The sequence below is a fragment of the Desarmillaria tabescens genome, assembly GCF_030435595.1.
Source record: "Desarmillaria tabescens strain CCBAS 213 chromosome Unknown EV420scaffold_90, whole genome shotgun sequence".
Lineage (NCBI taxonomy): Eukaryota > Fungi > Basidiomycota > Agaricomycetes > Agaricales > Physalacriaceae > Desarmillaria > Desarmillaria tabescens.
In genome coordinates, this window is record NW_026848389.1 from 2,805 (window position 1) to 28,649 (window position 25,845).

General features: G+C 47.4%; 9 protein-coding genes across 9 annotated transcripts; 7 read left to right on the forward strand and 2 right to left on the reverse strand.

Moving 5' to 3' along the window:
* Window positions 1–365: 365 nt before the first annotated feature.
* Window positions 366–2,199, forward strand: EV420DRAFT_1316297 (uncharacterized protein; the record flags this gene model as incomplete). The annotated part of the gene is made up of 4 exons (XM_060468681.1): window positions 366–903; window positions 930–1,253; window positions 1,314–1,468; window positions 1,525–2,199. The coding sequence occupies 4 exons, from the start codon at window positions 366–368 to the stop codon at window positions 2,197–2,199; spliced, it is 1,692 nt and encodes a 563-aa protein (XP_060323122.1).
* A 197-nt stretch (window positions 2,200–2,396) lies between these two features.
* On the reverse strand, window positions 2,397–5,293 carry EV420DRAFT_1584599 (uncharacterized protein). The gene is made up of 5 exons (XM_060474766.1): window positions 4,892–5,293; window positions 4,707–4,841; window positions 3,950–3,963; window positions 2,715–3,478; window positions 2,397–2,657 (listed from the first exon to the last, which is right to left on the reverse strand). The coding sequence occupies exons 1-4, from the start codon at window positions 5,072–5,074 to the stop codon at window positions 2,737–2,739; spliced, it is 1,074 nt and encodes a 357-aa protein (XP_060323123.1). The 5' UTR covers window positions 5,075–5,293; the 3' UTR covers window positions 2,397–2,657; window positions 2,715–2,736.
* Window positions 5,294–5,915: 622 nt separating this feature from the next.
* EV420DRAFT_1316303 (xylose isomerase-like protein) lies at window positions 5,916–7,703 on the reverse strand (the record flags this gene model as incomplete). Its single annotated transcript, XM_060468682.1, has 10 exons — window positions 5,916–6,061; window positions 6,110–6,429; window positions 6,479–6,587; window positions 6,641–6,648; window positions 6,702–6,733; window positions 6,781–6,945; window positions 6,996–7,110; window positions 7,157–7,240; window positions 7,291–7,456; window positions 7,508–7,703. The coding sequence occupies 9 exons, from the start codon at window positions 7,701–7,703 to the stop codon at window positions 6,150–6,152; spliced, it is 1,155 nt and encodes a 384-aa protein (XP_060323124.1). The 3' UTR covers window positions 5,916–6,061; window positions 6,110–6,149.
* A 2,542-nt stretch (window positions 7,704–10,245) lies between these two features.
* EV420DRAFT_1753034 (P-loop containing nucleoside triphosphate hydrolase protein) lies at window positions 10,246–13,315 on the forward strand. Its single transcript, XM_060480435.1, has 11 exons — window positions 10,246–10,811; window positions 10,863–10,981; window positions 11,030–11,094; window positions 11,150–11,182; window positions 11,234–11,464; window positions 11,519–11,644; window positions 11,697–11,821; window positions 11,876–12,138; window positions 12,190–12,753; window positions 12,806–12,994; window positions 13,055–13,315. Exons 1-11 carry the CDS (start codon window positions 10,500–10,502, stop codon window positions 13,161–13,163), a joined length of 2,136 nt encoding a protein of 711 aa, XP_060323125.1. The 5' UTR covers window positions 10,246–10,499; the 3' UTR covers window positions 13,164–13,315.
* Window positions 13,316–14,800: 1,485 nt separating this feature from the next.
* Window positions 14,801–15,522, forward strand: EV420DRAFT_1279744 (cytochrome oxidase complex assembly protein 1-domain-containing protein; the record flags this gene model as incomplete). Its single annotated transcript, XM_060468162.1, has 5 exons — window positions 14,801–14,899; window positions 14,954–15,172; window positions 15,232–15,286; window positions 15,338–15,397; window positions 15,461–15,522. Coding segments are annotated over 5 exons (495 nt in total), but the record flags the coding sequence as incomplete, so codon positions are not given.
* Window positions 15,523–16,335: 813 nt separating this feature from the next.
* Window positions 16,336–17,340, forward strand: EV420DRAFT_1584627 (uncharacterized protein; the record flags this gene model as incomplete). The annotated part of the gene is made up of 3 exons (XM_060474767.1): window positions 16,336–16,506; window positions 16,622–16,701; window positions 16,761–17,340. The coding sequence occupies 3 exons, from the start codon at window positions 16,336–16,338 to the stop codon at window positions 17,239–17,241; spliced, it is 732 nt and encodes a 243-aa protein (XP_060323127.1). The 3' UTR covers window positions 17,242–17,340.
* Window positions 17,341–17,906: 566 nt separating this feature from the next.
* Window positions 17,907–20,547, forward strand: EV420DRAFT_1584631 (outer membrane protein Iml2/Tetratricopeptide repeat protein 39). The gene is made up of 13 exons (XM_060474768.1): window positions 17,907–18,102; window positions 18,156–18,325; window positions 18,381–18,410; window positions 18,458–18,472; window positions 18,524–18,544; window positions 18,594–18,869; window positions 18,915–19,161; window positions 19,211–19,439; window positions 19,489–19,614; window positions 19,668–19,751; window positions 19,801–19,812; window positions 19,860–20,446; window positions 20,492–20,547. Exons 1-12 carry the CDS (start codon window positions 17,929–17,931, stop codon window positions 20,381–20,383), a joined length of 1,908 nt encoding a protein of 635 aa, XP_060323128.1. The 5' UTR covers window positions 17,907–17,928; the 3' UTR covers window positions 20,384–20,446; window positions 20,492–20,547.
* Window positions 20,548–21,188: 641 nt separating this feature from the next.
* EV420DRAFT_1486450 (uncharacterized protein) lies at window positions 21,189–22,310 on the forward strand (the record flags this gene model as incomplete). The annotated part of the gene is made up of 4 exons (XM_060470391.1): window positions 21,189–21,387; window positions 21,446–21,568; window positions 21,677–21,749; window positions 22,235–22,310. The coding sequence occupies 4 exons, from the start codon at window positions 21,189–21,191 to the stop codon at window positions 22,308–22,310; spliced, it is 471 nt and encodes a 156-aa protein (XP_060323129.1).
* Window positions 22,311–24,406: 2,096 nt separating this feature from the next.
* Window positions 24,407–25,362, forward strand: EV420DRAFT_1584642 (uncharacterized protein). The gene is made up of 4 exons (XM_060474769.1): window positions 24,407–24,631; window positions 24,653–24,703; window positions 24,934–25,265; window positions 25,319–25,362. The coding sequence occupies exons 1-3, from the start codon at window positions 24,489–24,491 to the stop codon at window positions 25,232–25,234; spliced, it is 495 nt and encodes a 164-aa protein (XP_060323130.1). The 5' UTR covers window positions 24,407–24,488; the 3' UTR covers window positions 25,235–25,265; window positions 25,319–25,362.
* The last annotated feature ends 483 nt before the right edge of the window (window positions 25,363–25,845 follow it).

Sequence of the window (25,845 nt, forward strand, 5' to 3'; positions counted from 1 at the left end):
AGGCCAAGAAACCGGCCTACTTGTCGATATGCCCGAAGCTTGGAGAGTTCCGCGACCCAGACACAAACTGTGGTAATCTTGCAGTCGATATCGGAGTGTACGGCGCGGACAACATGCCTGAAGGCCGGATCACCGATCACTCGCTTATGGAGACGCAGACAGAGTTGAAGTCCTACGATAATTACGACGCCTTCGTTGACTTGGAAGACGACGAACGCCCCGCCAAGGAAACGGATAAGGAAGGGGAGGAAGGGGAGGAGGAGGAGGATGACGATGAAGACGAAGAATCGGAGGAAGAAGAAGAAACTGACGAAGATCCTCGCGCCGGTGAGGAGGTACCAGAGCTCACGCAATCGACTTCATCTATGCGACCGGCTTTTCCCTTCGAGAACAACTCCGTCAAGGGATGCGAGACACGCGGACAGATATCCTGCTATGCCGGCTTCACGATGATGCTCCAATACCGCTCTCACCTCTTCACGATTCTCATCTGTGGCCGCTTCGCCCGATTCATACGCTGGGACCGATCCGGGGCCATCGTCAGCAAGCGGTTCGACTACACCGAGGACCCGAACATGATCTTCGAATATTACAAACGTTTCGCGCAGTTAACACCTAGCCAGCGAGGGAAAGACCCCACGGTCTCTCCCATTGTTGATAACGGCCCCGACGCCATAATTGCTCGAACCAAATTCGGCCTGTACGATACGGATATGTGGCATGGTGAATCGGGACCTAAGGCGAAGAGAGAGATCAATATCGAGGATCAGAAGCTTTTCCGCATAAACATGACCCTCAACGGTCAGGCTCGTCGATTCGTGGTGTGTGCTCCCAAGTTCGATGACGGCGCATTCTCTCCATTTGGGCGCTCGACACGTCGTTCTCTGGCTATTGATCTGGATAGTCCTGATCTGCATGATCCTGCGAAGCGTCGTGGGGGATATTATTCATGAAAGATTATTGGCGTGAAGACTCGGCTCGGACTGCGAAAGAATCGGATATCTATGGTCTTCTTGCCCAGCACAAAGTGCCATACGTAGCCGAGATGGAGGCCGGGGGAGACATCCCTGACATGATCACGATCACACAGGAACATGTAGGAGGGCCGTTGTCGCACAGATTCCCCGACGACGAGGTCTACTTGCTCCCGACCTTGCAGGCCCACCGAATCTTCTTGAAAACCGTCGGAAGAGATCTCACGACTTTCTGCTCTGTTAAAGGCTTGGTGACCTGTATAGCGGATGCCATGGAAGGTGCGTTACATCCTTTCCTGTCCATTTCCTCCGATCTAACCGTTCTATTGTTGCGCATAGCTCACCAGGCGGCGTTCGACAGGGCATGCATTCTGCACCGAGATATCAGCGTCGGAAACATTATGATCACCCCAGATCACCGAGGGTTCCTCATTGACTGGGATCACTGTGTTATTCTCAACAACAGAGGTGACGACAAACGCATATGCCGAACCGTAGGTTTTCTACGCAACCTGTCACAACCTTCTTTCCTTATTCTCCCATCTTCTAGGGTACCTGGCAGTTCATGTCTGCGCACCTTTTGGCTTCCTATGGGACCGTTCACACGCTGGTAGATGACAGAGAATCATCCGTATGGGTTCTCCTCTACGTAACTCTCCGACATACCCGCAATTCATTTCTACCGACGAAGTTACACCACAACTTGAAGTTATGGTTTGAGGACTCCGTAATCGAATCTCGCGGGGAGACAGGTGGTGAAGGCAAGTACGGTGTATTGACGGGCGCTCATAAGGTGCTGCCTTCCTTCGACGTCTACGGTCTCGATCAGTTGATACGCGAATTGGTCGATGTTTTCGCTGTCCGGTATGAGCCAGAACCTACTGCAGAAAACGAACTACTGTACGAACAGGTCATGGCAACATTGCCTCACATGGCGGCGCTCACCCCGAAGGGAATGCGTCTCACAAGAATGGAGAAGTTGAACAATCCTACATGGCTTTGCAATACGTTGCGCAGACATGCCGAGGATATGAAGGTACCCGCAAAGGGGTTTGGTTGGTGCAACAATGCGTGCTATAGCGATGACGAGTGGCGGGGAAGCTCCCAAAAGCGCAAGGCAACGACAGAACGTCTCGAGACGAAGAGGTTGAAGGGTATTTGCGCTACGACTCACAGCATCTACTTCGAAGTAGCGGATGATAAGAAAAAGACGCAAGAAGAATGACCGCTAGATTTGGAGGAACGGACTGGGGACTTAGTTTAGACATGAGGCGTGTTAGTTAGCATGTAATGATCACAATTCCGCTGCGACATATGTAATGAAGGATGAAAATAAGTCATGCTTTTCGCGTAGTTCGATGTACCTGCCTCTTCTTTCTCTTTCTCATCAATGCAACTCACAGTATAGAATTGAGAACAATAGAAAGGAAGAAATGGCATTTCATGGTACGTATAATCTCCTACAATGTCGCTACGCGTAAGAGTGGTATACTAGTACATAGTAATGAAGGAAAGAGAATGGGAATTGATGATTGGATACTAGAGGATGATAGGTTTTGGAGTAAGCCCGTTACACTGCTAGTCCTTGTGTGCTGCTCATCTCAGTGGAGATGAAATGAGGTGCCCTATATAATTGCTTACACCCGTGAAGTGTACGATTATAACGGAAAAACGAGAATCATGCTGCGAAGGTATGACCACATTAATTACACTTAAAACGCTTGGGAATGTAAAACCTACCCATCGCTGATAGATCATAGGACTAATTGACTGCAACCCCTTCCCTCCTGAATAACGCCACAAGTGCTCTTGCCTGGATCTCCCAGACTTTACGACCGAGCCATCCCAAACGATCTGTATACTCTTTCACGAGATCGTCTACCGTGATGATAAAATTCAAATCCTCCGGAACTAAATTCCTTTCTCTCCCCTCTTCGCCCAAATCGACCCAAAGCATCTGGAACGATTCCACCGCGCGAGACAACAGAGCCTGCCGTTCGAATGAGGGCCGGTGGTGCACATCCAAACCAACACCGCGGACGATAACGTAGAACGAACCACGATCCTTGTGAATGGACATTGGTTTGAACGTCTTGATTCTCCAAGACACCTTATCGAGGAGGTAAAGAAGACGCGCTGAGTAATCTGATTCTGGACGGTGAAGTTTAAGAACAATCGATCCTCCCATTTTCACGGCTCTGAGTCCTAGGATCAGCTCAGATATATAGACCTTATGAGCCGCCCTCTGCGGTTGATTGCGAAGGTGGCTGGCGTCCATAACGACAAGGTCAAAGGTCCTGGCAGGGGTGGGAAGAAGTTCAGGGTCGGAGCTGGGGCCTAATTCGAACCTAGCTATGTTTGCGAACACGATGGAGTAGCGATTCAGGAGACTTTCATCCATCAGAAAAGGATGACCGCCTTCTTGAGGAGATAAGGAAATACCGAAGCCACTGGCTTGGGTGTTCTTATCAAGAATGTACGACGAAAACCCGCCGGGGCAGCAACTGTGGATCACAGATGGGGAGGAACGTCGTAACTGTGAAGGTCTGGCATACCCTGAAAGGTACTAACTATGCTAAGGAAGGTGAAGTGCTACACACACACACACCCTAACACACTCAATAATTGCGGTTCGAAGGGGTAAGTTACACCGGGTCAATGCTTGTACTGTGGATACTAGTTCTGGGTTGATAATGAATATAATTTGTTTGATTGCAATATTCTGAAACGACACAAATCTGGACTTTCTGTGTTACCGAACACAATCTGATACCAACGGGCTGCCTGGTGCAGTTTCCTGAATGCGTACTAACTGCCTGGTGCAGTGTCTGAACTGATACTGTCTGCCTGGTTGCAGTTTTACTGGTGCTAACATGGATTCTGGACTGTACTTCTGACTGTCTGTCTGTATCTTTCTGAACTGACTGCTTTCTGAACGGTTCTTGCACACAAAATGTGACCAGGTCACTAAATACAATTCCAGGTGAGTCTAGGACTCGAAGCTCTTAACCAAAACCCATACTAATTTGCTTGGTAGCGTTCCGGGGGTCAGAAACCTGACCTCCCGCTAGTTACATGGACAGTATTTATACTATTCTACCCTATCTATATTTCCAATCTTTCCAGGTACTATTACTGCGCCCGCTGACTGAGCCGGGTGGATATGAGCTCATATCCCGGCTCCCAGGTGAACCCGATCATGATCTTGTGCCGCAATCTGGTGTCCTGGCTCATGATACTAAGTTTTACCTGTACCGGGTCAGAGCCCCTGGTGTTACGGTTCTTGTTTCTCATCTACCCGGCGAGCCAACCGTCCGCCTGAGAGACTAGGAAAGCTGCCAGGTAAGTAAAGCCGTACGCGATCGTTCTTTGTTTTGTTATTCTTACTTTCGGACCGATGCCATCAGGCGGCCATCAGTGCCTGGGATGCCGGTTCGGCTGGAGCCATGTGCTTTCGACCTGCCTGGACCTTCGGTCACTCGGGCTGAGTCATCGGATCACCGGTCTGTTGCCCGAGCCCTTAGGCTTGTCACGGCTGAGTCCTTACTGACGCAGTGGGGTTTAACACTTCTTGCTGTGTGCCTTGCAGGTTCTTTCTTACTCGCACAGCTACAAACGTAGTTTGTAGGATAATAAAATTAAGATTTATACGCGTTTTCCAAGGGTAGACGCCAGGCAGGCGTATCAACCCTAGATCCAAAAATCGAAATCCCCGCTCATAATGCCACATACAGGACAAAATCGGTCGATCTCCTGCATGATCTGTCTCATCCGCAAAAACCACGAGCGAGTCATAGTTTTGTCGGCGCCGTCAGCAGTGTGTTGTTGTCTTTCATAGTGACGTTCCATAACTGCACTTTCTTGGCCCTAAATCTAGTTAATATCATGAACAAGCGAAAGGGAATAGTGTACAGCACCAGGGTTCTGAGACTATTCAGATATCTTAGTTCTGTGAACCCAGATTGCTCGATGGCGACTGTGATCGGATGCATGTATTCTTCCCCGGCCTCGTTTCCTTGCTGCTCGGTCGGTAAATCCTTCTGTAATCTAGCAGAGCAGGTTGACATGGGATGGTTCGGCGTTGAGGTGATGGTAGACATGAGAGATGATTCGATAGACGCCCAGTGGTCCCATGCCCAATTAACTTTGACCTACAAGGATATCCGGCATTGTATCCGATCTACCGGCAGTGGAAGAATGTGAAAATCAGCGTCTAAGGACAAGCAGAGACCGAGTCGTTTAACATAGTTTAATTCGCTGAAAATGTATAAGCAAAACCCAACAAAATTGACTACTGCAACTCACTAAATTAATAGCTGCCAGTATCTGGTATGTTGCGCAACACAGACCCGTTGCTAATACAGAGTAGACCCGTAGACGCTTTCTCTCACGTTCGACTCCTTGGCGATATCCAGTGGCTTATGACGCAAAGCTAAGAGAGTCAGATTCTTCGAAGGAGAAACGCAACCTTTGGTCAATCTACTCAAAAAGCATCAGACGGAACCCATAGAGAATCGTCACCGCTAACTCCTTAGAAATGAAAGCCACATCTCATCGGGTCATCAGCGGGCGGAACGTTGGTTACAATCGAAAATCACTCACCTGACCTAACTGTTAGCGAGCGACACATTCAGACTGCGTGGGTTCGGCAGATTTGTGGTGAAGATAAAGCATATAATCAACTCACTTGCAAGTTATATATGCAAGGCAATGGTTGTATCGCTGCCTTAAATGTATCGGTCGGGACGGTTCACGAGTGGATAAGGGTATATGGAAGAAAACGAAAAGAAGGCCGGCGGAGTACCCTTCGGAGATTTCAGTCATTGCTCAATACGGACACAAAGATATGCTACGACTGCTGCACGAAAATGCATAAAAGAACCAAGTTCGTTCTCTTTTACCGCTTCCAATGAGGGCTTGTGAATTATGTGCCGGAGCGACCATTATTCTTATGGGGGGCATATTTAGCGAAAACAGAAGAGGCAGTTACTTATGTAATCAGACACTGAGCTGTCCAAAGGTAAAAATAGCCTGAATATCACAACGTTAAATATACGGTGGCCAGCATCATGCCTCATTGCCTCTCCCTAAAGCTACATAAGTGACGGTACATCAAGGGAAGCTCAGGTTCTCACCTTACTGTAAATAAGACACTGCTATCTTCAGGTCGAAAACTTAGCTATCGCATTCCTCATCATCATCATCGGTTTTCTTTGAGCGCTGGATTCGTCTTGAACCTGCCCTGTGAGGACCAGCTCCTCTCAGGCTCTTTCGAATGCGACAGAGGAGCACCTTTTTCTTCTTATCATCGAGTTTGGTACAGGTGGAGAGCTCATTCAGCACCTCAATCTCCGTGGCCCACGCCTCTGGTTCAGAGGTCTCCAGAATAAGAGGTATACCTTGAACTCTAGGATCAATTAGGATGTAGTGGAACGGCTCCAATCCTATACGGCCCCTACGGAGGGTGAGTTTCGGGGAATGTAAACGGAGATGATAAAACGAACATGCCGATGTTCTCGTGGCGATCACGATTTGACGCGAAATCTGTCTTGGAGTCGTTCAGGTGCATTCCGCGCAAGTATGACAAGCCAACTTGTTGATCAAACTTTGTTACTGGTGTGAAGGTGTCAATTAACGGCAGGATAAAGGAGGAGACGTGGTCGTACTCGTGTCGCTATTCTCATATCAAGCTCAATGGAAGTCAAGTACGAGAGGAATGAGACTCACTCCCATCCTTGTTTGGTTCGGATGTCGTAGCCCTGTTGCTGTTTGAGAAAGGAGTCTTGCCATATGGTTCATAACTCACCGCTGCAAACATATGACCTAGAAAGGGTGTTAACGTCGACAACCGATACGCAACGCGAGCCATACATGTATCCAAACAAACTCCAATGCGGGATTTATCTTCTACGGCTGCTATGATATCTGCGAGATGAGAGAAATCAGAGCCGATGATATGACCGCCACCGGCCTGTCAAAGACCGTTAGAGATTTGCTAGGGTGATTGCCTGATTTTTTTACCATGTTCTCAAGTACAGTTACTACAGATGTTGTAGCTTTGTGCGCCCGATTGAGGCACTCCGCGATGAGGCCTATTGATTCCGCGGTCGTCGCTGCACCCACAGACGAACCTGGACTAGATATTGTTAACCAAGATTGATTCCAGAGACTATATCACTAACTGAAAGTTATAAACCTCCAAACCGAGCTGTTGGCAACGGTTTAGGTCGTCAACAAGGCATTCATATGACTTTTCTCTCTTTTGACTACAAGGCACAATTTTCAAATAATACATTTGGCAGCTGGAAGAACCCACAAGTCTGGATTGCCGAGATTGATAAGATAGCTTCCATGTGTTAGAACATCTCTAGGTCCGTAGTGGTATTCCCTCATACGCGCCTTGAAGTTTTCGACCATTGAGTCTTTGAAAGGATCAGAAGCCCACTTCCTGGGTGATTTTACGAATAACGCGAAAGCATCAGCTCTACGTGAAACATAGCACGAGAAATTTTGAGGTATAGCTGTTGTAACACACCCTATAGACGCCGCGTTCAGTACTGCATTCTCAATGCCACCAGCGACAGAAACGTGGGCACCAACATGCCAAAGGCTGTGTGACGAGGCAGGACTTCTTCCAATTTTAACCTCAGCACCCTGCAGTTTTTCGTCGTTGATCTTTGTTTTTCGGGCCCTTTTAGGTGGGCGTTGTTCCGAGACAGAGCTCGACATGCGCGTACGGGCCATTACTTGTAACAGAGAGGTGGTATTTCTTGACTGCTGTTTACTCCGTAACAAAGAAAGCATGGAGAGGAGAGGCGAAAGGAATACAAGGAATGCGTAGATGGAAAAAGGATTCCTACGCGATGGCGCGGAGTGAAGGCGGTCCGGCAATTGCCGAAGTCGGCTTGATCCTTCCAGCCATCCTTCCCAAGGGGGTTGCGGGCCGTCAGCCCGGCACATCCGGTTGGTCGGTCGGTCAGTCGAAAAGGTCACTAAAAATAATTTTGCCGGTCCTAGTAAATCAGCACCTGTGCACCCCATACTCAGTACAAGGGCCAATTTACATGCCTAAATGACCAAGAAAAGCTTCAGAGCCCAAGAGAGGCATCCCAAAGCAAAGAAATGTGAACTTTCGATTAGTGTTGCCGCGGCTCAGCTTATCTCGGCTTAACGCCGAAGTCGGTTTTGAGCCGCCGTCACCTGCCGAGGATAGAAGGGTATGAGGAACAAGAACACAGTCACTGATAATACCAATAAGTCTTGTGAGTGAATGCAGACATCAAATTGTCTGTCATTTTGAACATTGGTGCAGTCAGAGAAAATGGCTCAAAACTGACTTCAGCGTTAAGCCGAGATAAGCTGAGCCGCGGCAACACTACTTTCAATTGAGTAATTGGAATTTGGTTCATTACCTTGCTTGAACGTAGTACTTATCCCGTGCAGTGTGTTGACCTAGGAAGATGAGGATAAAACTCGCCGTTAGCATCATAGCCTGTAAGGACATGGCAGCGCACGGAAAGACAACGGAAGACAACGGACCGGGAATCTTGTGCGTCATTTAGTCACATGATCGGTCCTTTAAGGGTATGTTATTCCCACACGGTCGGTCGGTCGGTCAGGAGAGGGCTTAAAAATAATATCGACCCGATATGATTTTCTTAACTTTTACTACCCCCTTGCTCCTTCCCTTTATCGTTATCTTACTTCTTTTTGGCAAAAGTTCCTATTCCTTTCTTTTGATTTATGCGAGAATACATCCTCAATGTCTTTCAGAAATTATTATTCAGCTGTAGCGCACCCATCGATCAGGTCGGGCACTTTGGCCTCGGTAACCGGGCGCGCCCTCAAGGTATCCCTACACTAACCTACCCCATTTAGCTGCGACGGAAGTTCTTTCGTATCCCTGTGCCAATCCAGACTTATTGGAGATTGAAATCAGTTCTCATTGCTCCCGCAGCACTGGGGTTGTTACACGAGGTGGGTTTCATCTATGTCGAGGAAGTATGTGCCTCCGTTTTGTGTCACGTTTGATTGAGGTCTGATTTCAGTTCATTGTTTGGCTCTTCACAACCATGCACTTCATCTCTTCATTTAAGCGCCGAAATCGATTGCGGCGTGGTTTCTGTTGTGCACCTACCGGGGTATTTCCGCTCTCAATAGATCATGAGGCAATCATGAAGTCTATTAACTGGGTTTTCCGAAGGTATTCCCCAAACATACCCATTTGTTTTATTTAAATCCTGAAATAATCGTTTCCTAAAAGAGTACAACAAACACTCTGGACATACCTTGCGCACCAACCACAGCCATAGGGTCGCCCTCTGACCCGCGGACATAGACCACGGTCGTAAAAAATCTCGTTGCTAATTATGGCGTGTCAACAGACCTCCAACGCCTGATACTAGTATGTGATTACGCCTCTCCGCTTGCTTTTCGCGCCGAGGGAGAACATTGCGTCACGCACATGGTGGCATGGCGACGGTTTACATGACCTGTATTCCAAGAGCTATGCAGCGTGCCATGATTTTGGCTCGCAGCGGCCACCTTGAAGGATCAGAATTACGGAAATGAACATCGTCGGTACTGGGACCTTTTTACCAAACTCAGAAAACGGTCAGGTCACCCTGTTGCGGGGCTAGAAACATGGATCATTGGACTGTACCTGATTATGATTAGCGCCCATACCCTTCTCCTTTGTTTCTTTTCCCTGGAATGATTGGTTACCGCCACCGAGGCGCATCTTACAGCGCCATCAAATTATGGTAAAAATTCCCACTGAACCGCTGTTGAGGTAACATTCTGACTCCGCATACAGCATCTTTATCCGTCGTAATCGCTACAAGAGCTTCTTATTGCCACGATTTCTCGCAAATACGATCGAAGATCTGCATTCGTGGGGTGTGGCATATAGCATCACTAGGGTGTAACTTGCGACAAGCTCTTGCACACCACATGTGTGGGTACAGCGCCTGCGTAAAGCTGTTTCACGATAGATCCCTGTCGAAGACTGTGAAGTACGTCCTTAACAAGGCACTATTACGGCATCGAACATCGCGAGGTTACTAGTCCATGAGATTGTGTCCTTGCTTCTTGTCACTCATGTGTCATCCTGGAGAAGCAACAAATCCACAGACAGGAATGGATTACATCGTCTCTTGACTCGACTTCCCACCCGCACCGCCATAATTGTCGGCTTGGATACACTAATCTTCTTGTTTTATTATCATTAAAAATGAACAAAGTGATCCCCACCATCTCATTCACTTCTGTTCTCTCTGTGGGCGTGGAATTTTAACCTCCGCTCGATCTCAACCATTCTCGAAATGAGTGTGGCCAAAACGCGTGTTGTACCTGCAACACGACCGATGTTTACTATGACAATTCATGTCCCGAATCAGGTAAACAAGATGGCTCTGATTTACTGACTCATCCACTTAAGGATAGCCCGAGCCGAAACGTATCACATAAATACAGAAAGGATTCCAACCAACTACCCAGAACTTTCCTCGATCGCTCACCTCAACAATGTCCGATAACTCAATTTTCTCCTCCAAGACTACCATCTGCACGCCGAACGACGATGCCCAAGGTCCTATCCAACGGGAGCGACTGGGTATCTTCGAGATTGCGTACGAGAAAGAGGGGTTCTTACCCTCTCACGACGCTATCATATCGGTGGTATACAGCATCTCAGAACACGGCGTTTTTGCTCTTCGCCTCTTCAACGATGTCTACTCCATCGCGCCGACGACGTTCCTGCTCTACATCACCGCGAATCTATGGTTGAGCCTCTCTCCGGCTGTGGCGATTTGCCTCGTCAAAGTGGGACTCCACACCGTAAGATGCCAACTATCCATAATTTCCTCTGTGGCTCATACAGCTACGTAGATTGAGATGTGGATGACCTCCGGGTTTTCCAACTCAGATACAATGATGGAAGACTTTAAAAATCCTGTGCTGTATTGGTTGGCGTCCGCCTCAGTGTCGGTCGTAGCTGCGCGTCTCATGTAGGTCCTAGCTGCTGAACATAACTCTTTGTATTGATAAATTCACAGCACAGGGAATGATCGTGCACTGGACTCGGCGACCAAGTTGCTTCTTTATCCTCAGTTCGCTAAAAGTCAGTCATCGGTTCGCTGCGTTATATGTTATCTTAATTCTTATTATGTTACCAGCGAGCTTGGCTCTAGATCTGAATACTGCAACTGGTATGATTCGCTCTCGGACCAAGTACAGACATCCTTTCTCATGATTCCTAGGTGGTAATAGCTTTCCCAACCCCGGCGAGTTTCACCAAGCGTACTGCCAGGCGTGGGCAACCCTGAAGGCCATTATTCTTCGACTACGTGCTATAATAAGCGTTATCCTTCAAGTTGTAGTTTTCATTATCCTCCTGGATGGATCCTTGCCCGTGGTATTAATCACGACGCTCGGTTCTTGCGTTCTGACTTTCCTTTTGCTCAAGCCCATCAACGGTTTTGGAGGCGCGGGTAAATAAACTTTCCTCGATAATCACGGTGGAGCTCATTGTATCCTCGTTCCAGGATATGTATACTGGACGAAGAATCCCCACTACGATCGTTTGATAGGGCTCCATCAAATGATATTCAATCCTTGGGTCTATCGCGACTCCATGGTGAAGACCGTACCAGAAGGCTACATATATCAAGGTAACTGTCGCATCCTAGTCCTCCTTGTTCTAAATGATTGATACTTTAATAGAATACAAGAAAGAAATCGAATCTTTGGGTAGACAGAAATACAGTGAGGCAGACTTCGCCTCGATAAGCGTTCCCCCTCCATGGTACTGGGATCTTGCTAGCATAATTCTTGTTGACGGCTTTCCGGTGTGCTCATTTGTGATCTTACCGAAAGAATTACTGAAGTGAATCATTTCATAGGCATTATGTTCCGTTGTGTTATTCTGGACTCCTCTGACGCCATCTCTATTGTCTGCAGGCATGCTTCTTCAGGCAGCTTTCAGTAACCTGAGGAAGAGTTCCGATTTGACGGTACTATGCTATTCCAGTTCCTTCGTTGCTTTACTTCAGGAAGCGAAGTTATGCTACCGAGATCTGCATATCACTTCGACTATGGCTACTGGAAATTGCGAGTATCCTGGTAGTGAGAAGCCTTCCAGCGAAGGGATGAGCATCTCTTTCCGGTGAGTAAAATGCCACTATCATTTCTGAATATTAGTCACGTCAATGTCCAGGGATGTTTCGTTTATATACCCTGGCAATAAGCTAGCCCTCAAGGACGTATCGTTCGATATTTCTCCCGGACAGCTTATTGTTATTGTCGGCATCAACGGCAGTGGAAAGTCTAGCCTCTTGAACCTGTTGTCTCGTTTGAGAGATCCTACTTCTGGGGAGATACTCATTGATGGGAGACCGTTACAAGATTATGAGCTGGCTTCTCTTCGATCGTCTATCACTGTTCTCTCGCAGGGAGACGTTCTTTATCCACTATCCTATGGCGATAACTTTCTCACGGCTCTCGGTAACTCTACCTCGGTTATCCAGGGAAATCATCCTATCCAGATACTTGAAAAAGCAGCTACTATGGGTGGATCGTCTGCGATTATCCATGAACAGAAGAACGGCTTTGATTCCCTTTACACTCCCAGCAACGACGCATTTGAACGCTCATTTAACGTCTCTGTCTCTGGCTGTGGACACAGGTTTCCCTCGACAGCAACAATACAAGTACAGAAACAGGAACATCCCCCGCGGACGCCTACGAAGCTGTCAGGAGGCGAGACTCAAAGAATTCTTGCGTACGTTTCCTTCCGATATTGCCTCCCTTGTGTTTTGATGAAAACGTTTCAGTTCCCGCGCGTGTATGAAGCTATTGAACGGAGGAATTAAACTCCTAATAGCTGACGAAGCAACTTCGGCAATGGATCCTGTTGCTGAACGTGATTTATTGAATGGTTTCTTGGAGCGAGGTAAAAGCATGACGAAGATCTTTGTCACACACAGGTTCGCACATCTCGTCAAGCGTGCTGATCAGGTTTTGTGAGTATTCAATCGATGAGATCCTGAATGATAGCGGGAAGTTGATGACATGTGTCGTAGGTGCTTGAATGAAGGAAAGATCGTAGAGCGTGGCACTCACGCCGAGCTAATGGCTATTGAAGGAGAGTATGCTCAGATGTATAACGCGCAAGCAGAAGCGTACCAATGAGCGCCCGGGATATATGATCTTTCCGGATCTCTGAAGCTCTTCCCTTGATTTTGGACTTGCTTTCTTGTGATAGTCTTTGAATCCTTAGTGCAATGATGTCTATGCTCGGTATATGTTCGGTCCTCTGTCAATAAAACCGAATATGTTTTCACTCAGCGCACTCTTGATAAATATTCTTCCGCATCGTGACACCATGCTGTCAGTTTTAGAGCTCCGATGATCTTAGAAGTGGATCCACTCTGATTAACACTCAGCGAATGATGGACCCTTCAGATTGTCTGGTAATCTGGTTCCACCGCCGGGCTTCTCGTCTAAATTCAAAACGCAAGAGTCCCTTCATAGGGCCTAGGCCTCGTGTTTTACTGCACGCCTGGAATCTTTCAAAGGTAATATGGATCCGTGATCCCACGGGACTGCTTAACGGGTGTCCATTCTGCTCTTCAACTCAAGCAATCGCGGACAAACAATGTGGGTTATTTCGCGAGCCGCGGCCTGGATATCTTTCGGTAAATCTGGGTTTTCCTGTCTCTGTGCGAGTACAAGTGGAGCTGTCCGAGTTGCCGTAGCGGCCTCATCTGTCCCAATTAATATCTTTGCGTTTATCCTCGGAGGCAGAGAGGGAGGAGAGCGTTGGACTTTGATTGAATATACAAATATACCTCCCAAAGAAAGTGGAAGCAATGCGGGAGAGATCCATGGTTTATGATGCATTTCAGCAACCTATTCTCGTGCGCGGTGCTTTTGATGGTGAACCTGGACTCACAAACGCCTTAATTCAACGCCTATATTTGCCCCGGTCATTTCGACCGAAATGAGTGTTACAGATATTAAAACTCAGACTAGCTGGATTAATTGGTGCTGTTGGATTCAATTACCGGGAACAGTCCACTGTATATGAAATTCACTTCACTGCACATGTATGTATCGAAGAATGTACAGCAAATTATCTGCCTCAAGTTGACCCCAAGTTCAACGAAAGGGCGCTGACCTTAAAATGCTTTGGTCAGCTGCTGATCGGAGCAACCAAATCCCAGATTTTCAATTCCTTCTGTTTACATATAATTATGAGCAGCGCCTGTACCGGATTAGCAATTGCGCAGCAATTCCTCTGCTTAGGAGCGATGCACCCATATGGACCCACATGCTGTCACGGATATTTTCGGATCGGAAAACTGGAAAACTGGATTGATTGGCCATCTCCGCTGATACAGCTCAGGTAAATAGAAGTAAACTACTCCTACCGACCTCGATGGCTCGTTGTGAGAAGTAATGACAGTTGTAGCAACATTATCTACTAGTGCATGAGTCCGAAATGACAGCGAATATGCACATTCCCTCTGAATCCTTCCGACTACCGTAATCCTGATCGTCGCAGACCAGCTGCGCCTCGCTGACATCAGCTGCAGATGATGTCGACCCGGGATAACGAAGGGTCAAGAAATATGGCTGCGGCGGAACCGAACGCCAGATACGAACCGTGCCGGATATTCCGGCTAGATCCCTTCCTCTATTCGTTTTTATTGCTGAGATGCATCTAGGCAAACATGCTCGAGAACTGCGATGGATCATGGCGGATCCATTTAAGCAGGACATTTGGACGCCAAATGCCTGCCCCTCCACCGTCTCTGAGGTAACCGCCCCGTGTCACGACGTTTTCCGATACAGCACGTCCACGACGTTATATCCTCAGGGAGAGGGAATCTCCAGAAATAGAAAGAGGAGTGCCGCTGGTCAAGGTGGGGGTTTATTTTTCATGCGCGCTCTTTCATGGTGATGACAGGTCGATGCAGAAACGCTGGTCGATTGCCATCGCGTGTACTATCGCTGGTGTATCTGCATGGACGCTGTTCTGGACATATATCACGAATAAGGAGAAAATTTCCAGCTCGATTGTACAGGAACTTATACATTTGCTTCGAAATGATCACTGGGTGAAGATAATTTTCGGTGATGGGATTGTCGCTGAAACTAAGTGGTGGCTCAATGAACATCCTAGGATTTGTGGATCGGTCTGTCGGGGACTTCGTTCGCAGGACATTGGTTGAGCTGATTTACGTCCGACGTCTAGGTTGATATTCCCCAGGGATACGTTGATCTTAGCTTTAGGGTCGAGGGAAATAACGGTACGATGACGGAGAGGAATGCTTCATCTCATGCTTATCCACTTTGGTTAGGTTCAGAGACTGTGTACTTTACTAGTATGCGGAGAGATGAGACACAACCTTTTGAAATATGTGCGTCAAACCTTATGTGTCTTGACTACTGCTTCTACCGTGGTTCTCACGTCTCTCCTGCAGTAAGGTTCAAACTCGTAGCAGATGACGGTACAATATGTAAAGTCGACTCAGAGAATTCTTAACCTCTGAACAGTGACCAACGAGGAAAGACCAAGGTGTAAATATTTCTACGAACCAACGATCTCTTCATGATAATGACCTTTTCTACAGATCAATACAATATCTATGTATCAAGTAGGCTATGGGGAAACACTGATATCCAATATCATTCATCCTATGCTTTGAAATCCATTTTCCGGCATCAGTCCGCCGGTACTGAATTCCTAAAGACAAACCTTCTCTTAGAAAATACTTGGATGCAATCTATTTCAAGTTGCTAAAATCTCGTAAGTAAGTCTTCGTTAGCCTACTCCGGGTGGCATTTACTGAAACAATAAAGTGTGAGTTCCACGAAGACAATGATCATGCTTCGTGCCTTTGTTCTCTACCAAGTGTTTGGTCGTTTTGTTCCCTCACTAATGATCAAAAATATCTCAAATAGTCTCGATGGCGCGTTCTAGAAGCGTGGATGATTGCCACCTAGCAGAACGTCTATATAAACCGCTCAACATGAATACTCTCCCATAACATTGCTTCCCCACGTTCGCTTCTTAGCTTTCTTGTTCTATTCTTTTGTTATTTTTACTTTTTTTCTCTTTCATCTCCTCGTTTCTGTCATGGACTTCTCGGCTCAGACCCCTATACCTCCACCCTACAGCGTCGTTGATCCTCTGCTATTGGACCAGCAAAATCGGCAGCTGTATCAGCCACTTGACGGCGCTCTATGGCCAAACTTATATCAGTCCTTCCGCACGAGTTTCTCTTCTATTCCTGGTGAATACGAAGATGACTCGAAAAAAGGCATCTCCCATCCATCGCAGTTCGAGTCCAGGTCGATGCTTCTGCCATCAGTTTTGGGAGCCAGCGACTGTGATAGCCAACCTACCGCGTCGGAGCCATTGTTTCCTCCAGCTCTACCCGGAGGTCTCCTTCCGATGGACGTCCCCGACATCGAAGCGCCTGCTACGCGTCGATCGAGAAAGTCGAAGTCGAAGGCCAAGGCCAAGGCTGAGTCAAAGGCTAAATCGAAGGCTGCCAGCGAGAAGGCTACAAGGGAACGATTTTGCGGCGTACGTCCTATATTGAGACCCTGATTTCACTGTTGCTGACGTTTTGCCGTAGGAGCCTAAATGTGAAATCTGTGAGGGTCCTATCGTGATTGAAGAGGGCCGATGGGATGTATGTGTGAATTGCGCTTACGCGTAAGTCTCGCATCATTTTCCTCCTCTTTATTTTCTCACGTACTTCCTTGACTATGCAGGCTCTTGAATAAACCGGAAGAACTTAATCCGTTGTTTCGCACGGGAGGACAGACAGTGTTCAAACATCTTTACCCAGAGGCAAATGGCTTTCGCATGGATCACATCGACAACGGTTCTGGAGTTTTCCAGGTATTGCATGCTACGTACCTACACTACCTCAGTCAAGAACGCGATCTTCAGACTAAGGTTGGACTAACGCACAAGGAATTCAAGACCATTATCAGGACCAGAGCATCGCGGCGCGCGTATATCAAGTTTGGGATGAAGCCACCTATACGGTCCGGGGAGGAATCCAAGGAAGAGGAAGTGAACGAGGTGTTCGATGACTACTCGGACTCTTTCGAGGATGTCTGGGACTCTTGCGACGATGGTTTTGATCCTTGGGACGATGATGCGGAGGCTGAGTTGTCTGACTCGCCCGCGATTGGGGAGGCAGGCCCATCTTCACGACCCGGAAGTTCCAGCAGGAGGAGAAAATGAGAATTCAGCAGGTGAAAGAAATATTGAGTATGGCTGTGCATTTTATGCTCGTCTTACATCGTCGTACTGTTATCATTAGCTACTTGGATAGGATAGCGACAGATCCCTTAATGTTTTACCCGTAATAGATATAATTGTTGGGATTTGGCAATCCGGCATCATGCCGAGGATGCTTATTAAGGTAGAAGTCTTAGGAAAAGCGTGGAAAGTTCTAGTAAAAGTACATTTAGTATAAAAGTAGGTACTTTAGCGTAGATCCTCATGCGTTTGCAGAGCTCAGCCAAGCGCAATACTATTGGCTTGCTACCGCGCATGTGACACTGGGAACGAACCGATACCCCGTTTTCCAACAATAATTTCTCCTTCTCAACCCCGACGGGGGCGCGCGCGTAACCTAAATTGAAGAGTAACTAACATATTTCACGAAATTCTTACGGATAGCTTCATATATCATCATGTCATAGCCCTGGAGATCACTGCGTATTACCAAACACTCAGATCGAAGTTATTTTTACATTCAATTTACATTCCTGCCTGATGTATGCCGGGCTCTGCCGGAATGCAAGGGTAATCCGTTTCGGGACAATTTTGACACCAAATTGAAATCGGCATTGCCGCCGGCTGGAGTACGTCATCGGCCACTAAACTTCGTGCATCAGTTGTTGCCCCTCTCTGTTCCTAACCACCATGTCCTCACCCGACAGGACGACGGAGCAGCTGCGCTCAGCCAGCAAGGGCTTTGATTTCCTCTTCTCGAATGCCATTGCTGATGCCCAAACGGAGTTCGCAAACGACGATTCGCCGTTTCATTCCCTGGGCGCTGGCGTTTGCGTGTTTTTGGAGGCCGCCATGGGAATGGAGGTATGTATCAACGCGTCATCCAGCAAGATATTGACAAATTCATCTCTTCTCAGTCGGCAAAGATGGAGGAAGCCGCAAAGTCGCTGGCCCAGTCCGAGGCTGGATCCAGAAAGCAAATGAAGGCTGTCAAAAGCAGGACCAACGCGCGGCTACCCCCCGGAATTGAGTGGGAGATAATGAATGCTGATTCTGTCGTTCTGTTGGGGATAACGCATGCGCTCGGGTACGTGTACTGGATTGTGTGATAATTTGGTGACTGTTGACCGGCCTGCATGCAGCGAATCGTATATGGGATATCTTCAATGCATGTAATACCGTCATCTCTCCTCTTGTTTGTGTTCTCATCATATTATAGATATTCTCTTAATAGGCAAGCAAGTCCCTTCTGTCCGAAGCCAAGCCGCTAATTCTGAAGTTTTAGCGCCCATTCCAAATTTACCAAGTAGGCCCCAATTTCGATATATAATTCTGATCTCACGACTTCTTCGCAGATTATTCAAGACCGTGTTCCCCAATGGTCTAGATGGGTATCGAACGCCGGCCGCGTCACCATCCGTATCTCGAAAGCCTTCCAATCCCAGTATCCGTTCCGTCTCCACCAACGCTACTAAGACAAGTTTTTTCAGCAAATGGTCTGGCGGTTCTACACTGGCGGTGCCGCAACCTATCATTCCTGAAGGTCCCGTCGAAGAGCTTATCATCTCCGGGACGGCTTTCGGCTTTGGATTATTTAACCTCGTCTTCTCTCTGCTGCCTAAACGTATACAGTCAGTCTGCCTCTGCTTTTCACGTCACCTACTCACCCTTTTCAGGGGTGTCGTCGGTTTCTTTGGTTTTAAGCATGATCGCAAGCTCGCTTTACAAGCTCTTGCGGTCTCTGCCGCTAAAACTGACGTGCATTCTGTTTTTGCTGCCCTGGTGCTAATGACATATCACGGTGTCGTTCTCCTTCTTTCCGGCTATCAGGCAGATGAGGCGCACATTCTCAAGCAATACGGTGCAATGGTAGCCAGTGTTAGCGAACGCTATCCGGCCGGCTCGTTGTGGATACTGAACCAGGTCTGCATATTATCGAAGCCTACTTTTCCTGCTGACATGTTCTTCAAAGGCCAAAATAAAGCGTATGTCATACGATGCTCCAGGGGCTATTGCAGTTCTGAGAGATGGGTTGAAGCCTGACAGAGAGGCGTCGTTTAAGCAGGCCGATACGCTGCTTGTGTTCGAGCTGGCCTGGACGTTGCTGGCCGAGAGAAGATATGAGGAAGCCGCCATCGAATTCATACGGTTGACAGAGTTGAACAACTGGAGCCCTGCCACCTACTATTTCATTGCTACCGGTGAGATTTTTCCTGTCTGGTATTCTTGTCCTGATACCCTTTATCGTAGGTTGCTACATCACTATCGGTGACCTAGACAAGGCACAAGAATTATTCGATGCCATTCCTGGGATGATTGATAAGCGAAAGATGGGCGGAAAAGATTTGCCGATGGAGGTCTTGATCAAGAAGAAGAGTTGGTATCATCATCCTTTGGGTATTAGGACCTTGACTCACGATTATCTACAGTCGAGTTCTACAAGGAAAAACAGAAACGACGGGGCGGAGACGAGAAGAAACTTGTGCAGTGCATGAAGATCAGTCCGGCCGAAGGTACGTTCGTTCTTAATTGAGCCTAGGCGTCTCTCTGACTGATATCTAGAGATGGCGATATGTAAGAAATTGTTGATGACCCTTCAAATGAAGCTGACATCCGTATAGTCTGGAACACACACGAGCGCATCTCGAAATCGGTCGCTGAGGCTCATATTCGAGATTGGGCATCGCTTACGCCGCGATCCAGCTTACGGAGTGCATTCATGGAAACTCTCGACTTACCTCTTCCCCCTGCCGGTGTACCACTAGACCTGGATACGCCTGATGAGCTCGCATTGCGGTCGCTGCTACTCGGCATCGTTCACCGGGTGACAGAGGACTTTCAGTCTTCCCGGGCGTTCTTCCAGGACGCGATTGGCGAGCATGGAGATATCCGCGTCAGCACCTGGATCAGTGGCCTGGCGATGTTTGAATTAGCAGTTGTTGATTTGAAAGAGAAGGAGGCGGGAGGGAAGGAAGGTGATGGATGGGAGGAAGTTCTAGAGGGTGCCGGGGCAAAGCTGGACAAAGCTATGGCTTTGGCGCCGAATTCTACAGATTTGTCGTCAAGGTTGGATAGCCGTATCTCGATGCTCAGGGAGGAAATTGGGATTAAGAGGGAGATGCTTGCAGCAAAGATAGAGCAATAGAGGGCAGGAAATCTCTTATTCATTATCTTCAAATGCGTTACGGGGTGGATAGGAAGCTTACAGGTATTATTGTTTTTGAAGGACAGCATATCACTCACACTATTGCAGCGGATGTAGACTCACGAAATAATTGCATTTTTTTCATACCACCGGAATATCGGACATACTCATTTCTCCAATTAGAAAGCACACCAACCCACTAAAGGTCGGTTTTCTACACATCAATATCTTACCGGCCGACTCGCCAGGCCATGATTCTTGTTTTTTTTACCGCAATTCCTCCGCCGGACGTTCCCATGTATTTGCCCTTATGAGGACGACAAAGTTGACGAGGTGAACCATCGTTTCTCGCACATTACACGTTAGACATGTCTCTTGGTTCGCGTATTCTGGTAAAATGGGAAACTCCCTTGTATTCCCAGGTGTCGGTTCATTCCTTATCGATCGCTAAGTCGCCTTACCTCCTCTGTGCGCCTTCTGCTAGATTGACTTTGTGGCACATTTCTCTATCACTACTTTCACCGGTCCACTTGGAGGAGACAATGATCTGCTCACGTAGCCTGATACGCTATCGCTTTCAACAGACCACCAGTGCTTTTGATTGGTGTTTGATACAATGTTCGATCTCACAGAGGACATTCCCAATTCTGTAGGTTGTTTCTTTGTTGCGCGGTCATTGTCTTGACGCCACTGACACGACAAACCATTCTTGTCCTTCTTCTTGGTTTTGCTTTGTTCGAAGACCGTTCCCAGTAGCTATATAATCGTCGTCGTTCTTCACTCCTCTGATCCTATACTGAACGCCATGACCCACTCTAGTGCTACAACTGCTACAACGACTGCCACTCCAGTGCCGCAACCTAGCGGAACGAGTTCCGAAACACTGGCCGCTAATACTTCCACTTTCGTGCCACCCCAACACATGTCGCCCGAGGATGCCAAGAACACCACGGACGGGGATCCTGAGGAGGAGCTGAAGATGAAGATTACGGAGAGTCTTGAAGGTTAGTCAGTCTTTATCTGAGGAGTGTCAAGTATACTGATTTTTTTCGGCGCGTTTAGCTCATCGAATCGCGTCCGAGGCCACTGTGAAGATGCTTCATAGAAACGTTGAGCGGCCGGCTAATGCTTCCGCCAATCTATCTGGTGGAAATTTAGACGATATTTCGGGTTGGCCCGATGAAGGTACGCGTCTCGGCGAATTGGAGGACGTAGGGCGTTGAATTTGTATATTTCTGTTTGGATAATGGTGTCGGACATCCAATAGAATCTAACTTCATGTGACTCAAACAGACCCGGACGTAATTCGAGGGAATAGAACGAAATTCAAGAAATTATTCCCACACAGTGAGGAAGGCGTCCTCGTGTAAGTGACGTGATATGCATACTGGTCGCAATCGCAAACTCGTTTTCGAAGTTCTCGAGCTAACCCACTTGTATGGGCTGGTATTCCGCTTTACAGAGACGATTCTCGGGTCAAGATGGTCTCTTTCGGGCTCTCCAAACATCGGAGACTCTGTACCTTCTATTCCGTAAGATTGTCTTCTATAGATGCGAATTTAATTATGACGGTTCTCTGTTCTCCCTAAAAACTCGGGAGTGGCCTATTCAGATGGACTATTCATCAGCCGGATTCAATCCCAGGCACTGTTGACCCCCGGTCGTTTCTGATTGAAGACTTCTTCGACCGTCTTGTGATACAATCGCGACACGCCATTCTGAAGACTTGGCACCAATGAACCGGCTCATGGATCCATCTTAACGATGCAGTCCGAATCTAGAAAACAGGGCTGCTATTATCACACTAGATCTGTTTTACTTATGACCGTGGTGTTGTCCTCGGGTCTACAGTAACTCCAGTCTGCCGTATGAGCTTCGCGTCAAAGTGCTTAACCTCAGCGGACTGCAGCTGCTACTGGGCATATGAAGAGCTGATCAGCGCAATTGCGTCCGTTTTATTATCCATTCCGTTGACTCCTTAGTCCGTCGACTGGGAACGACCCGACGCGTATCGCCACTTAAACGCAATCAGTCCTTTCTATCCCTAGGATTGAGTAATTCATACGTTTTCCGAATGGCTTTCTCGACATGTCGACATCTTATCCAGGCTTATCACTCTAGGCCACATGGATCGGACAATAATTCTGATGAACGCGTGTCTGAAAATCACGGAGCTGATAATTTATCGTCATGGGAATTCTAGGTCTAACCAATGAAGGAAGAGAGGATGAGGCTCATGATTCCTTACTAAATGTTGCACGATGTCTTATCTCGAAGAAACTTAAACGATGCCCTAGTTTGACAGCTCCATATGAAGTGCATCATTGGGCTGAATTGTTCCTGTCGACGGGATTAGGAGGTGGGAGATATTTTATGCGGCTCCCTGTGTTGCTGTCTTGTTATCTCTAGCACGGTTTTAAGGATTGACCGTAAGGGGGACTCTTCGAAGACGTTTTTGCCCAAAATGTCATGGGACATTCCCTTGAGGAAAAATTAGAAGCATGAAGCCCTCAGAGGTGGTAGTACTCCCGAAAGAAAAATCTTTGGGCCGTCGATGTGAAATTGAACTCGGAGTCATTTGACTCTGGAAGATGAAGTCTGCCATGAAGGTTGGCGGACGCGGAACAAAGAAAGTTGAATGAAGGGCTACAAATAGTAAGAGTAGGAGGCAGCATTGGCTCGAAAGAACGAAACTCCGATGTTTTCACTCTACTGCCCCACGGAACATTCTCCTGCAGCCTAGTACTAGTAGCCGAATGTAATGACAGTGTCTAGTATGTAATCGATTGGGAAAAAATGACACCATTTATTCGTCGGGGTGAAAAAGTCGGTACTAGGTAAGCGAGCACCGCAGAATTTTCACGTTGTCATCGTGTCTATCCAGCTCTCCCAAACTAATCAGAAAACTTGGCAATAAGGAGAATATTCGAACACGGATATGCCAAAATCAGGTAACAAAACTTAAGCAATGGTGACACGAAGTCGGAGTTCGCGTCAACGATAGGAGCTTCGGAGTTACGGAAAGCTTAATATCATTAAACTCCCATGTTATAAGGTGTTCACCTTGGATGATCCTTCAGGGTTTGTGCCCGAGTCTAGTAAGGTCGTTCTCATGCTTAGAAGACAGAAGGGTATACATCGACCTTAGCGAAGAGGTTCAAACATTCATAATGATGTGAAAAATACTTGTTTCCTCGGCAATTCAAAACCATAGGTCGCGATTGGAGAAGTAGACGGATAATAAGGTTCCGGACGTTCAAAGAAAGGTAAATTGTGCCTATGAGGTACATTGTCACGAAGCGACGGAATTAACGGCAAACATAGTTGCAAACCCAGGGATTGAAGAACGGAGCTGTAACAGGCCTAGAATCAAGTTCAAGCAACAGCCGACCACCAGTGAATCGTGATTCGTCCTGGTTCGGGAAGGTCGAGGCAATCAGTAGCGGCACAGTCAGGGCAGGATAATCCGCTTCGGGTCGGGGTGCGTCGGACTCCAGAGCAGAGCAGTCCGCCAGCTTTGTTGAACGGTTCGATTTTCGTTCGTTTGGTCACGATCTTGCAGAGGGTATTGTAGAGTAGAGTGATCCGCCAAGTTATTGGAGACGTATCACCAAACTACGTTCAGACTGTCGCGGAATCTTCAATAATACGACGAAGGATGCAGCACTCAGCGTTCCTTGAGAATAACATGCTACCTTCGCTCGCTGTCCCGAGGAGGCAAAGCGAATCGCAGTGTTAAGCAAGTGTCTAACTGACTGCCAAGTTTTGACAGGTCCGAACTAAAGGGTCACGTGTGTTGAAACGGCGCGACGCGCTTCTCTTTTCAAGCATCTTCCACGAACCTCAGTAGCGATATCCCGCCATAGCGATGCCGATACCTACGCGCTACCAACTCAGTCCTAGGCTTTCCATTGAACTTTGGGAGGAAATAATCGACTAGTTGGTGAGGGCCAATGCATCCACGTGGCAGGTCCGAGTCCTATGTTTTTTGTCTCCAAAAAATAAAAGAAAAAGTTAACAATGATACTTAATTGAATTCATGGACTAATAACTACAACAGATTTATACAAAAGTACATCATGTCAGACTCCTTGCAAAGGACAAAATGGTGATGAAGGTGATAGACATATGGGATCCAGAAGAGCGGAGAGTGCATACTGACATGGTAAACAGGAACGCAATATCATCAACGCTGCATCTATCAAACGAGATGAGAACGCAGGGGTGTGGAGGATCTTGCGTCAAAATGTGAAGGATGGAACTATCGAGGAGATGGTCTTCACGATCACGGGCACCATATTCACGATGGATATACCACCTGTAATGAAGGAGACAAGGTAAGTGGACAATTTCATGATAAGAGGGAGGGGGTAGGGAATGTACTCACAATTTACACAGGATGCTGAAGGAAAAGATGAGGTATTGAGCAAAGGAAAAGACGATGCCGTGTCCACAATCAAGGAGATACAAGTTATGGGGGAAAGAGAGTTCAGGGAAGGGGAATTAGAGAACTGGAAACTGGATACAGAGACGACGAACTGCTATTTCAGACCCAAAAACAGTTTGAACAAAGAGGAAGGAAACCTATTGCAGCCAACATCGACCCAGCGGGTGTACTCGCCAAGAAAGGCAGCGGAAGTCGATCCACACCGAAGAAAACATTGTGTGCTACTTCAGAGGAGGGAGGGAAGAAAAGGTCAGCACCACAGAGCAATTGAGAATGTTAAATCGACGACACCTTTGCATTACAGATACATGACGGTAAAGCCACAGACATTCCAGGTAGGCGATGTCGTCGAAGCCCGGTGCTCGATGGTATTCATGAGGAGTAACGAGGCAGGGCGAGGATGAAGACGATTCTGAGGGCATTGGCCCTAGTGAACTGCAATCACTCATCAGTGAGTGATACAGATGAAGGTATCAAGGACAACGTACTGATCAGACTTATCCACAGAAAGCCAATTCGGACAGGAGAAATGTGGAGAGTATGCCAGCTCCAGCTCACGCGGACAAAGAGGAAGATAGGTTTTGAGGAAGACGAAGACGAGGATGAATACACGGGCAGGCGCTAAAAAGACCAATAGGATGAATGAGGTGGATGACGATGAAGGAACAGTGAGATTCGTGCAGTTATATATGGCATGTGCTTATAGAACGACGCAAAGAGAAATTGACATTAAGAAAGGCAACAAACAGGGGAAACAAACAAAAAAACAACCGAAGCCACCAGCGACACAAAGAAGCAGCGATGAAACGGAGCTGTCGGGAGAAAGAGGATGAAGCCGGGAGAAAAAGGGTGCACAAATAGAAAACTCCCATGGCCAAAGCCCAAGGGACAGAGCGAGATAGTCGGCAAACGCCGCCATCAATTGATTCCACCAATAGAATTTCCCATGGGTCTTTCCCAACTGCATAATGACCGAGATATCCTATATTCATAGGACTCGGAACCAGCTCGCCTG